At 52.9% G+C, this 13,959-nt stretch overlaps 1 protein-coding gene across 1 annotated transcript; it reads right to left on the bottom strand.

The window, feature by feature from the left end:
• Positions 1-4,227: 4,227 nt before the first annotated feature.
• LOC136570872 (serine/threonine-protein kinase PAK 3-like) lies at positions 4,228-13,617 on the bottom strand. The gene is made up of 13 exons (XM_066571277.1): positions 13,607-13,617; positions 11,013-11,200; positions 10,781-10,944; positions 9,470-9,592; positions 8,366-8,510; positions 7,621-7,684; positions 6,941-6,989; positions 6,518-6,630; positions 6,141-6,258; positions 5,280-5,379; positions 4,802-4,998; positions 4,568-4,705; positions 4,228-4,329 (listed from the first exon to the last, which is right to left on the bottom strand). The coding sequence occupies exons 1-13, from the start codon at positions 13,615-13,617 to the stop codon at positions 4,228-4,230; spliced, it is 1,512 nt and encodes a 503-aa protein (XP_066427374.1).
• Between the last annotated feature and the right edge of the window lie 342 nt (positions 13,618-13,959).

Raw genomic sequence — 13,959 nt, 5'->3', positions numbered from 1 at the left:
TCCAGCTCGTACCGGAGTTCCAACATGTCTGGCACAGCAGCGCTCAGCGGTGGAGTCACTTCATTCAAGCCACGATAGTCCACAGTCAATCTCCATTCTTTGTCAGACTTGCGCACAGGCCAGATGGGGCTGTTGAAGGGTGAGTGAGTCTTGCTGACCACCCCTTGGCTCTCCAGCTCACGGATCATTTTGTGGATGGGGATCACGGCGTCTTGATTCCTCCGATACTGCCGGCGGTGCACTGTCGAGGTGGAAATTGGCACTCGTTGCTCTTCCACCTTCAGGAGACCTGCTGCTGATGGGCTTTCTGATAGTCCAGGCAAAGTGTTCAACTGCTTGATGTTTTCTGCCTCCACAGCAGCTATGCCAAAAGCCCATCTGAGTCCCTTTGGGTCCTTGTAATAGCCGCTCCAGAGGAAATCTATGCCCAGAATACATGGGGCCTCTGGGCCAGTCACAATAGGATGCTTTTTCCACTCTTTCCCAGTCAGGCTCACCTCAGCTTCCAACAGGGTCAATTGCTGGGATCCCCCTGTCACCCCGGCAATGGAAATAGGTTCTGCCCCCACATGTCCCAATAGTATCAGGGTACACTGCGCACCAGCATCAACTAAGGCATCGTACTTTTGTGGTTCTGATGTGCCAGGCCATCGGATTCACACCGTCCAGAAAATCCAGTTTTCCCGTGCCTCTCCCTGGCTAGAGGCAGGGCCCCTCTAACCCTGGGTATACATGGTAGAGGTACCTTCCAGGGGATCTGACAGATCATACTCAGCAGCTCGGTCATGGGAGGCTGAGGCTACCTTCACTTTACTGGAGTTCCCTCGATTAGTGTTTCCCTCCTTGAGTTGATGCCCCCGTGCTGCCAGGATAGAAGTGGGTTTTCCATCCCACCTTCCCATGTCTTCCCCATGGTCACGCAGAAAAAACCACAGATCAGCCCGTGGGCTGTACCCTCTCTCTGTAGCTGGGGAACGTTGGGCTCTGACTCTGGGGCCTGTGACTCGCACTGGTGCCATATAGGAACTGTTCCTCCTCATCATCTCCCTCATCTCCTCTCTGAGTCCTTGGACCATGGCAGAGACATGAGCCTGCATCGGGCCATTGATCATACTTTCATAATTCCTAAGCTTGTTGGCCACAGAACCCACAGTCTCTCGGTTGGTATCGGCATTAATTGTTGCAATAAAGGTGGTGTATTGGGATGGCCCTAGATTTGCCAGGCTCCACAACATTTGCCCTGTGCACCTGACTTGCCCGGGGTCATTATCATGCTGTCCATCCTTCCCAAAGAGTACCTCCAATACTGCCACTTCTCTGAGCTGTTGAATCCCCTTCCTCAAGAGTCTTCCAGTGCATTCTGTGGTGCTGCTCCTGCATTCTTTCCCTGTGAACAAACCTCTTTCTGACACTTATTAAAAGCCACTCCCAGAGGGAAAGGGACCCTGGCTCCCTTACAAAAATCTGATTGATACCTGAATCCTTGGTCAAGGGTCCCAAATTCCTTGCCTCACCACCATCCAGCTGGACGCCTGTACCCATAAGATCCCAGACTCGGAGTAGCCAGGTTGTATAAGCCTCCCGTCCCCGTCGTACAAAGTCTTTGTGCAGATTATGGAGACTTTCGTACGTCAGGGACTCGGTGATGATCGCAACCTCTGGCTCCCCTGTGGGTTGTGAGAGCCCTCCCCTATCTGGGTGTTCTGCTTTCATCTTAGATCTCCTTGTTTCTACAGGGGCAACGGCTGCTGGCTGTGATTGCCTTTGCAGTTCAGCTGGAACCTGGACAGTTGTAACATCTGTGGGTTCTGCTGCTGCACTATTAGACTCTCCCTCTTCAAGGCAGGGGGAGGGCTTCTCACCATCTGGGGAAGTGTATTCCTTCAGCACCTGGCCCATCTCACGTATCTCCTTCACCAGAGCCCCCATCCAGTCTGGGTAGTTCACATCTGGGCTGGGCTGTGGGGCAGGGTCAGGCTCTGGGGCAGCAGCATCCCTAGACTCTGGCGGCGTATTAGGTTCTGGGGTAGGTGGCATGGTAGTTATCCAGGTTAGTCTCCCCTTCTCTCTAAATCCTAAATAGAGCAGGCCTACCAGCAACACCAGCCACTGTATGATATCATTAAGATTTAGAATGGATCTGAACCCTTCAAAAACTGGTGGGGCGGACCCAAATAAATGGCTTAAGTCCTGGGAGAAGATTTCACCTGGTGTCATTTCTTTACAGCAGGTGCCATTATTAAAGTAACCCCAAAAACATACAGTTAGTGTGTGATAGCTGTGAATCCATTTGCCTGCTTTCCAGAAGAAGTTAAAAATCCATTAATTCCTCACCTTATTCACCCATAAAACAAAGCGGATAACAGACACAGTAGCCTTGGTTATAGGACCCATGTTTAGATAAGGGCCTATAAATGGGAGAAATACAGCCACGATCACGTGCCACCCAAACCAGGGCAAGTTGGACCACATGGTGTTGCTTAATGAGGTTGCTATAGCCACACACAAAAATTAGATTGCTCAAGAACTGTTATTCCCTTTTTGTTTCTGTGCCCTTGAGCCCTACGTTGGGCGCCAAAATCTGTCTTGGTTTTGGAAAGACGGGAGTCTGCTAAGGAAGGCAGGAGCCTCCCCTGAAATGGAGAATGTAAACTCTCCCCACCCCTCCGAATTGCTATAAATTTTACATTAAGGGGCTCTCAGGCAAAAATATGGGAGCAGGAAATAACAGTTCTTTATTGGGGAAAAGAAAAAAAAAGGATAAAATAAACAATGCAGTACACTAGAACAAGACTGACAGAGTCAGAACCTGACCTGAAACCCTGTGGGCCAGGGTGCTGGTGGCAGTCCAATTGGAAATGTGGCTGCTGTCCTCCTAAAGTATCAGGTGTGGTGCTGTTGGAGCGAGGGGGATCTATAGAGATGGATGTATTCTTCCTCTGAAGATCCAGTGGAAAAAGAGGAGCTGCAGTTTCTCTAGGGAATCACGTGGAGAAAGCCGTGTGGTGTCTCAAGAACTTCTGGATTATATCTGGGGAGCAATGCTTGGCTCCTCCCTCTGGGCAGAGCATCTCACAATGGGATGTTTTAGTCCTTATCAGCCATGCAGTGACATTCAATGGTCTGTAATCAGCAGATGTCCCCTCAGGAGGGGGTGTGAATGTGGTCACTAAAAAGAGAGAGATAAGACAAACTGCCCACTTGAAAAATGTAATCTGCCATAGACATGGCAATGGAAAACAACTTGCATTGCAATCTTCAAAAGGGGGGAAACGAGAAGCAGGGAGGAAGGGCCAGATGCCGCTATGAGAATGCCATTCCATCCCATAGGTGACATAGTGAGAGGAGGCTGGGAACAAAATGGTCATTCCTGCTGATCACCCTGACATCTTCACGACAAGAGGCCCAGAAAGGAGTGCACATCTGCCTCCTGGTGTTGTCCTGAATGTGAGCTCATTACCTGGCGTTCATTACCCGCAAGTCTGGCAGCTTCCCGCGGGCATTCCACGCTTCAGGCAAGCAAAGCTGCTTACCTCACTATGTTCTTTGGGCCTCTGAAGGGGACCGTCCACTTAGCTACAGCCTGGCAAGGAAGGGAGTCTTACAACACTCTGGATATTTTAGACTTTTATTGTCACTTGGGCTGAAACAAAGTATCCCCTCGCTACTTCTCCATCTTCATCCTTCTGTCCTGCAGGTGGCCTGTTCAGGCTGACAGCTTGGAGCGCCTGCAGGCTCCAGTTCGGCTGCAGCGCAGCTTTTCCTCTCACAGCTTAATTCTTATTATGACAATTCTTTCATTTCTACTTCAAAGATACCTCAGAGCTTGCCTAAATTAAAAACACTCTATTCTAAGCTAAACAATCCTCTATTATCTAAGATATCTACGTTCCATAGCCCTTAAATGGTGATCCCTATATCTCCTAATTCTTTTAAACTTTCATCTCTTGGAGAAAGAAAAAACAACTCAGCTTTAAATTGAACCTAGCACACACCTAACCAAACCTAACCTAACCTACCCTAACCTTACCTTACCTAACCTTACGTTACCTTACCTTACCTTACCTAACCTAACCAAACACCTAAACTGAGCAAATATGAAAAAAAAAATCACATTTCCTATCTATGGCACAGCTCCTCTTAATACTCAGGGGATGGCTGGAGCTCTGCCTAAAGATGACACATCCCCTTTTCCCTCCTCTGGGCTGGCGGAGCATAAGGGCCTCCTCAGGCGCAGGTGTCTCCTCTCCAGTCTTCCTGCACTTGCTTGGCTGAGATGATCAGAGCAGCCAGGCTGGAGGCAGGATCGCTGGAGGTGACAAAGGGATGCTGCCCAGAGGAAAAAGAACAAAGAAAGGAACTCTTACTTTCCAGGATCCCATCCTCACGGGCTCAAGCAGGATTCCCTGGCTACCAGGAAGACACACAAAGAGCACCGAGGGCAGCATGTCCCCCTGCGCCTTGCTGTGCTGGGAGCTGTCTGCGCCACGTGGCCCACACTCCTCCTCATGCCTTCATGCAGGTGTCCTCAGCTGACAGGGCTTTTTGCCCCTTTGCTTTTTCTTACCTGCAGGAGCTCCTGGGCAGACCAGCGCCTGTCCTCGTCAGCCTGCAGGCAGCAGCGGAGGAAGTCGCGCAGGAGAGCCGAGTGGTGCCTGGGGTTCTGCAGTTTTGGGGGCCCGTTCCTTTCTATCAGTTCAAAAACCTACAGCACACGGATGCAAGAGGACACTGCACCTGCTCCTTTGCTAGCCACAGCAGCTCTCTCCACACAGAGCCCTCTTGCTAAGCTGCACCTTACCCTGAGACGGGCTTCCCGCTCGTAAGGAGCTTCCCCTTCCACCATTTCCAGCCCCATGATGCCCAGGGACCAGATGTCCACTTTGGGGCCGTAGGCTTCTCCTCTCACCACCTCCGGCGCCATCCAGCTGGGAGTGCCGACGCTGGAGCTGCGCTTGCTGCGCTCAGGGCTGAGCTGAGCACAGAGGCCAAAGTCACCTGAGGCCAAAAACAAAGCCTGTCAAAGCCAGCTCCCACTGGCAAAGCGGCCAAAACCATTGCCCACTCCAAGCCTGACCAGGCCTTGCTGAATCTAGCTGAAAAAGCAGCTGAGCTCTCCTTCCACGTGCCTGGAGCCAGGCAAATAATGCATCGGCCACATCCACAACACCCTCACCATTCACGCACTGGCCAAGCGGCGCTTCTGCCCAAGTGGCAGTCACCGAAATGCAAGCGCACGGCAGGTGCTGGAAATGCTGCAGCCCAGCAGGGATACCCACCCAACTTGACAGATCCATCCATGCCCACAAGGACGTTGTTGCTTTTGATGTCTCTATGGATGACTTGGCGGGAATGAAGGAAATGCAGTCCTTGCAGGCACTGAGAGAGAAAAAGGAGGGAGGGAAAGTTAACGTACAGGATTGGATTTCATCCCAACAGAAAGGAAAGAGCTCGACGGGACTGACGGCTTTCTCAGGGAATTGTGAGCGAGGGCACAGCATCATGGTGCTGTCACGAAAAAGAGCTTGCTGCTTCAACACTCTTGGAAGTTTTTTCTCGATTTCCAAGCAAAGGCATCCAAGCTCCCAAAAGTTCCGCCGGCCTTGGGTAGGAAGCGCGTCACCTTTGGCTGGGAGGCGGCACGGCAAAGATTTTTGGGGAAGCCTAGTGGCAGCAGAGGAGGAAGCAGCACCTTAGAGCTGTTCCAGAATCCATCGCCATGCGGGCTGCAATGCTATCCTTTGCAGCTGAGGACAGCTCTTTGCCCTTAGCTTGAAATTCTGCCGCCTGCATGCTGCCTTCGCGTGGCAAGGAATGTAGGACAGACAGACAGGCTCCAGGCTAACATTCCCAGGCAAAGCTGAGAAGAGGAAGCAAGTGAAACCAAGCGAGTGAGCCAGCACCAGCACCAGAGGACACACAGGATGGAAGAGTGCAAGAACAGAGCCTGAGGAGTGCGGGCACAGCGGCAGGCAGTTCACTTCCCATGCTCGCTCTTCTCCTATGTGTGTGGTGAGAAGAGCAGCAGCAGCAGCAGCAGCAAAAGAAAGGCGAGAGCAAGAAATCCCAGCTGTCCTTAACCTCCAGCTGGCAAGCAGCATCCTGGGCAGGCTTGGGGAAGCACAAGCGGGATCCCTCACCTCCCGACAGACAGCGCCTATCTGTCCTTCCTCCGGGTACACCGCGCTGAGCACATCAAACAAGGTGCCGCCGTCCATGAACTCCATGGCCAGCCAGAGCTCCGCATCCACCAGGTAGCTGAAAGAAGAAAACCACGGCATGGAGAGACAGCAATGGGCACAGCCTCAGTCAGCCAGGGGCCCGAGCCAGGTTTTTGCAACTGCTCTCCAAGCTACGTGTGCCACAAGAGATTCATGATCACCAGCTCCAACTCCTCCCACGCTCTGGAGACCAGCAGAGAAATCACCACCAGCTCCCTTCTCTGCCAGGGACCAAAGGGCATCGTCTCTTCGGGCTTGCACTAGCTAAAGCTACATTGACATGAGAATAGGCCAACCTGTCTAAGTAGGTAACGATATTGGGACTCCTGTTGTCCCTCATGGCCAGGATTTCATTGGCAGCCAGCTCCTCGGACATCTCCTCCTCAAGCGACATGATCTTGATTGCCACCTGAAATGACATTGGCCACCGTTTACCTTGAGAAGACGCCCCCTGCTCGAGATCACAAGCAGCACGGAGCGAGTGCTGCTGCAATGAGGCAGCAAGCTGGGCCAAAGTGCCTTGTCACTCGACAGCAGAGCTTAGCAGAAGCACCAAAGGCCATCCCAAATGCATTCTGCCTCCTGAGCCTAGAGTGTACTTCAGAGGAACAGCCTCTGCTGCAGACATGGAGCTGCCACCCAAACCTCCAGGCAGGGCTCACAGCAGCGGGGAAAGCGCTCCAGAGCTGCAAAATGGCATGGGGCTGTTGGCACTTTACCTGTTGTCCGCTGCTGGTGTCAAGGGCTTTATAAACACCTCCAAAGCCCCTGGAAAGACAAAAGCAGCAGAAAGAGCCCTTTATCCCTTGGCACTGAAATCAAGCCTAGGCAGCAGATCTCCCCAGGCTGCCTGCACGCCTTCCTTAGAAAACGCCTGGCTGCGGCGTCTCTTCGGCCAGCAGCACGTCGGCCCGTGAGCCCTCTGCCCTGCGGGGCAGCCTGTCCAAGGGAACACTAAGGTGCAGCATGAAGACCAAGGGCCGCTGGAAATCTCCAAGGCGCACGCCCAGCCAGGTCATTTCCAAACCTAAGGGGAACTCTCCTCCTTGTGCGGGTGTGCATGCATGTGTGTGTCAAAAGAGTGAGAACAATTAGAGTCAGAAGACTGTCCTTGAGAATCTGACATTTCTTGAGTGGCAAGGTGCTCTTTCAGGCCAGAAAGCGGCAGGGGCAGAGGGTTTCCCAGCTCCTGCTCCTCCTTGCTGCAAGCAAGACAATGCCAGCATCAACTTGTCTTTGATGAGGCCTTCGCATTGCTCTGACCCAGCAGTCCAGGCAGGCGACAGGAGGTAAAGCCAGAGCCTGACCGTGATTGGAGCTTGCCTGACTTCACGCTTGATATTGCACCAGCCAAAGACCTGGCCCACACTTTTGTAAAAGGAGCCGAGGCCACGCTTACCCTCGTCCCAGTTCTTCAAATGCCGTGTATTTGCTCATTGGCTGGCCCGGACTCACAATGCTCCCTGAAAGACAAAAGCAGCGCAGGGCGCTCGCTCGCACACAGAGACGCCGCTCCCCACACCCTCCCAAAGGCAGCCCCGCAGCCGGCAGCTCTGGGCCCTTTGCGGTCCCCTGGCTTCCAGCTGCTGAGACCAGCAAGTGGGAGGGCCATCTTCTCCACCTTTCATCAGGTGGCCTTTCGAGGAAGGCCTTTATTTCTTTCAAGCGCAGCATCCCATGCCATAAGCCAAAATGATGAGACCTTAAGAAGAGGGCCCTAAGAGGTCACCAAGGGCCTTTGCAGCCTCTGCAGTCACACCCACCATCACTGGCAGGTCCACTGCCAGGGCCACAAAGTGTCTGAGCCAGAGGAGGTGCAAGAACGGGAGCCCGAAAACAGCTGGGGCCAGAGAGCTCCCTGGGGCCTAGTCACTTGCTAGGTGCCAGCCTTCTGCTCAAGCAGAAACAATCTCTGCTTTTGTCTTTGGCACACAAGGCAGCCCAGGCAGAGCCAAGCCAGGCCCAGCCGCCCTCACAGGCAGCAGGAAGTCCCTGAGCGCTGCCGCGCTGCCTCAAAGCACAACAACAGCTTCTGCCGAGAGGCCTAAGCGCCTCTGAGACCGAGGGGCAACTTCTGGCACAGCCTACCCCCAGACACGCACACAACACACTGCTCTGGCACACAAGAAATGCACCCGACTCACTCAGTGTCTTCCGGCCCTGCTCCTGCCTCTTCTCGGGCTGCTGGGCTGCGCTGCTGCAGGAAGTGCCAGCAGCGGGGGGCGAGCTGGCTGCTGCAGCCCACGCTGGTCCAGCGGCACCAGGTTGAATGGCAGAGCCTGTGTTGAGCTGGGACAAGGAAGGATTGCCCGTCAGAAGGGTGCCTGGCACACATGCCCCGCCCAGCGCACGGCCAAAGCAAGGCCTTGGGAAGGTGCTGTCAGCCACCCCCAGGCCTCTCCAGCTGGGGCGTTTCCCATGTCCCCTTCTCAAAGGCAACTTTGGCAAAAGCCCAAAGGCTACTTGGATCCAGCCCCTCAGGGCCACCTCCATGCTCCACGTTTTCAGCTTTTCTGCAAGACATTGGCAACAAGGGATCGATGGGGCTGCCAAGATCCAGAAAGACATCAGAGCAGTTCCCCAGGGCCTTGTTGCTTTCCTCCTCCTGTCTTTCCCTGGGCAATGAAATCAGCCCGCAACTGGCATGCAGTGGTCTGCTCAGAAGCCCGCAGCATGGCCCTTCTCTGATCTTTTTCACGCATTGCCCCTCTCCATGGCAGCCTTTAGGGAGCGGCCCTTCGGAGACGCCTTCCTGCCCTGCCCAGACCCACCCGCCCTTCACAATGTAGGGCTGCCAAGGATTCTCCTCTGCAAAGGCTGCTCTGACCGGCTGGAAGTGAAGCACAGCCTGAAGCTAATTAGTCCATGGAGAGGGCAGGTCCCTTCCAGGGGCCAGTGTCTGCCAGGTCCCCTGCAAGGCCGGCAACTGCGTCTTTGGGCCGCTCCGTCCGCTGACCACAGGCAGCCTGCACTGACAATGGGCACACGGGGCTGACTTCTACACTGAGAATCATTGAATGCTGCCTCCTGTCTGATGCCAAGAGACATTCTCAGGCCCTCTCAGCATCCCAGCTTAAATGCCAAACTTCAGAACTCATTGGCCGGGGCTCGCTGGCTTGCCTGAAGCAGCACTAGGTCCCGGCAGGCACACAGCCTCCAGCATCTTCAGCCACGAGCACCAAGGGCTGCTCCAAAACTGGAAGCGTGGCCCTGCACCAAAGGCAGTGCCATGCTCAGCTGCCACTCACCGGCTCTGCAAGTTCAGGCTGTGCAGAGAAAGCTGCTGGAGTCTTCATGCTCCTTTGCTCCTCTTCAGCCTCTTCCTCAATGCCAGAGGCAGCCAGAGGAGCTGCTGACCCTGCTGTTGAGGCCTGCAGACAGACAGACGTGAGAGAGATGGGCAAAAGGCAATCCCTTAGGAGCTGCTTTCTGTTGAGCTGGGAACGGACCCAGAAGAAGGGGAAATGGTAGACTTTGATACAAGTGGGACTCTGAGTCATGAAAAGCCCAGGAAGTTGGCTGAATGAGGTGCTACTCCCATCTTGCTGTGCATTTGAGCTTCCCTGCTGCCTAGAAGCAGCAAGATGCCTTGGAGCTGTCCCATTTGCCTTTCATCTCTTGAAAGGCTCTTCCCTGCAAAATCAGCAAACAGCCAGTGCTCCCTTTGCTACTGCTGATGCCACGGGGCACTTGGCCTTTCTTTCAGCCTCCCACGCTGGCACTCCACACTGGACTGCAAGAAGCCAAGCTGGCAGAATTGCCGCCCCGTTGTCACACGCCAGCAACGTCACAGCTTCCTTTGCCACTCACCAAAGGCCAGGCTTGCCTCCATCCGCGGGTCAGGTGACCTGCAGCCAGCAAGGGAAAAGGAACCAGAGGCCCTTAGAAAAGTGCCTGTGCTGGCCACTCCTGCAGCACAAGGCAGTCCCAACACAGAGCATTTCCCTTTCCCAACAGGCCTCCCGGAGCAACAGCTCTTTCCCACAGCAGGCAAGAGAACAACAAGGACGCTAGAGTAGGCTCTGTCTACATTTGGGCCTCTTTTGCCAAGAGAGAAATAGAAAGACGCTGCTGGAAATGCCCCTTGCTCTTCAACACTCTCAGCTTCCCTTGTGCCCAACAGCTCAAGCAGCATTTTCCTCTTCTCTTTCCTGCATTTTAGATCTAGATTCTTTTAAATGGCATGCCCTAATTCCCATGCCTTGGCTGAAGATGGTAGCCCAGCAGAGCTTCCACAAAGGGCCCCTTCCCTGTGGCAGCTCCCTGCTGAAGCAGCCCAGGAACAGCTGCTGGGCTCAGCAGCAAACCCTCCCTGCACTGGACTTTGTGCTGCATCGCCAAGGGAATCGCAGTCTTGGCACACCATCAAAGGGTCAAGTCACGCAGCCAAGGCCTCTAAGGGGCAGAATTGGGAGCGAAAGGTGCTTTCCTTTGCTCCTGGAGAGAGCCACCGAGTTGCTAGCAGTACTTCTGAGCATCTCCCCTCCGAGTCTGCAATTAGCAGCTTGTCTTGCTTGAAGCAGCAAGAGGAGGAAATGACAGACTCCAGTGCCGCGCACTCTCTCGGGGAGGGAAGGCAACCGCTGCAGGTTGCGGGGCAAATACTCTGCACCCGCCCCCCAGTACACAGATGCCCCCTTTTTAGCTGATGCTGCTGGCAGGACATTGACCAAAGCGGAGGCATCTTCATGGCCATTGTGTTCCCAAATAAACTCGGTCACTGCTGCGGCATAACGAGCAGAGTGAAGCAAAAGCCGGGTGATGCCAGCCCCAGGAGAAACCTTTACTTACGAGTCAGCTGGGTCAGGTAGTAGCCAGAATAGACAACAGAAAAGACCGTGCAAACCGCGGCACAGACCTGCCCGATCATTTTGGCAGCGCTGTGCGGGTTTGCACACTGGATGCCAGCCAAGGCAAAGCCCAGACTCCTCTCGGGGTGCAGGCCGTCTGCTGAGAACTCCTTGAGCACAAGGATCCTCCTGCAGGGAGCGAGCAGAAGAGCCGCTCTGGACAAGCAGGCCTTGCGTGCACCGGGGCAACGCTGTGCTGACAGCACTGTGACGTGGCACCGCTCCCCTGACCTCACAATAGCAGCTGTTCTATGGCTTTCTTGTGCCCAGCAAGGCAACCTTCTGTACAGCTGATGCGAAAGAAAAGCCTGGGAAGTTCTCCTCACTCATAAAGCAGCAGAAAATGTCCTCCCAGTCCATAAGGCAGTGCTCAAGGCGTCCCAGGGGAACTCAGAAAATGGGCCAACCCAAGCGGCATCCAAGGAATCCAAGCAAACGCGCCTTTTGGTCCCAAAAGCTTTGACTGAAAGCAAAAGTCTGCTTCTTCTAGGTGGCATGGTAGCTGGTTCTGAAAAGTCTCACTTCTTCAATGACATTTAGGGGGGAAAAGAAGCAAAGATAATAAATTTCCAGGAGTATTTTAGGCTGCAGTCACTTCTCAAGCACGCGGGTGCGTGCTGACCTATGGAGGGGCTTGACAGCTGGCCTGCAAGCAAAGCTGAGTTCATAGAAGACATCCCAATTGATGGGTTTTCAGTGTATCCATAGCAAGGAAGAAGACAAGGCCGTCAGCATGGAAACCGATTAGTAAAGAGAGATGAAATTTTCGTAAGCTAGACTAGTGCCTAAGTAGATGTGTATACTTGCCTTATAAATTTCTGTAAAACTTTTGCCAATTCTATTGACGTTAATTGCTTTGCACCAATGGATATAAGAAGTTCTTGTGGTGTAGTCAGTGACTTAAGATCACGCTTTGTTAAGAGTGTAGAAGCTGGAGAACACGCAGAATAAAGAAAACTTTTTTCTTCTTGGACCCTGATCACGTGTGTATGTCACGTCCGGCCTAATGGTGACAGTTCCCCATCTCTGGATCAAGAGACAACTATCGTCTGACAGGTAGCTTGTCAACAAACTGAGAAAGAATTGAGTACCTAGGCATGCAGATTTCTGAAGGGAGGAAAGAAAAGTGTTGACAAGAATAAGCCTGAGTTTTAAATGCCTGAAAGAGTCAAAAATAACACGTTGTGGGATATTGTACCAGATGTTCCACAGAGTTAAAACCAACCACAACTCATTAGTATCTGGACTTCCTTGCCCACTATGCTTAGAAATGTTGCTTGAAGGCACTTTGTATCTAAAAATCCAGTTCCTGTAGATGACTGTAGATGTAGATCAAAATCCTACCAAAAACTCCGTGTCAAAACCAGCAAGAGTGAGACTTTTGTCCTTGGCAGTAGCTTCCAGGTGCTCCTGGACATTGCCAGGCCTAGACACAAAGATGTGTATTCGGCGGAGGGAGAGAAGCCTTATGCTTAGCTCTAACTGTGACCTTTGCTAGCAGATCTTACTAGCAGGTAAGAAATTCCATTTGTTCTGCTCTTAGCCAGAGCCAAGACGGGAATCCAAGTCTAGATCACAGGCGAAGATCACAGGAGCCTCAGCTTTTCCAGAGGAGGAAAAATACAAAGGCTAGTAAATTTGCCCTGGGTTGACAGGGGGTTTTTTACAGATCCATAGACAAGTGATGAAGCTTAAAAGATGACAGCAGAGGAAAATCAACAGATATGCTGAAACTGAGTGAAGAGGAAGGAGACTTCAAATTAACTGAAAAGCTGCACTGAAAGCTTCTCTACTTTTTGCAGTTGCTTCAAGTTTAAAATGACAAACTCTAGCAGCACTTCCAACTTATTGTTCTTAATTCTAGGATAAAGACAATCAAAACTGGGCACTCCTGCTTAGAGTATGAAGTAAAGCACAGAAAGGCATTAGAGTAAGAAAAATTGTGTTTAGAAGGCTGAGGCAGCCTTAGGGCTAGGAGGAATGGGGAGGCGTGGAAATCAGGCCTGTGGGCACCAGTCAAGGAGCATCCAGTCCCTGAGCGGTCCCTCACAGAGGGTATCCCAGCAGATGGAGTCCAAATGGAGCCACAGCTCGGTGGGAAAAGTGCCGGGCTGGTGAGCCGTGCTTAGCAGGGGCTCCTGCATCAAATTGCTCCCTGACAGGTGCGGTATGCTGTGTTTGTGTGCCCAACAGCTGGCAAGAGCAGGCTGGCCCAGATGTGGGAAAAGGCCAAGGAGGCAGCAGAGTGGGAATGGGGCTGTGCAGGAGGCCCTGGTGGTTGCACACAGCCGTGGGGGATCAGGCTGGCCCAGATGGTCCCTGGGGCTCTGGGCTGAAAAGGGGGGAAAAGAGAAGCAGGGAGGAAGGGCCAGATGCCGCTATGAGAATGCCATTCCATCCCAAAGGGGACATAGTGAGAGGAGGCTGGGAACAAAATGGTGATTCCTGCTGATCACCCTGACATCTTCACGACAAGAGGGCCAGAAAGGAGTGCACATCTGCCTCCTGGTGTTGTCCTGAATGTGAGCTCATTACCTGGCGTTCATTACCCGCAAGTCTGGCAGCTTCCCGCGGGCATTCCACGCTTCAGGCAAGCAAAGCTGCTTACCTCACTATGTTCTTTGGGCCTCTGAAGGGGACCGTCCACTTAGCCTGCAAGGAAGGGAGTCTTACAACACTCTGGATATTTTAGACTTTTATTGTCACTCGGGCTGAAACAAAGTATCCCCTCGCCACTTCTCCATCTTCATCCTTCTGTCCTGCAGGTGGCCTGTTCAGGCTGACAGCTTGGAGCGCCTGCAGGCTCCAGTTTGGCTGCAGCCCAGCTTTTCCTCTCACAGCTTAATTCTTATTATGACAATTCTTTCATTTCTACTTCAAAGATACCT

The sequence above is a fragment of the Molothrus aeneus genome, unplaced genomic scaffold (genome assembly GCF_037042795.1).
Source record: "Molothrus aeneus isolate 106 unplaced genomic scaffold, BPBGC_Maene_1.0 scaffold_40, whole genome shotgun sequence".
Taxonomy (NCBI): domain Eukaryota; kingdom Metazoa; phylum Chordata; class Aves; order Passeriformes; family Icteridae; genus Molothrus; species Molothrus aeneus.
Note: the sequence above shows the minus strand (reverse complement) of the source record. Positions and strands in the feature narration are given on the sequence as shown.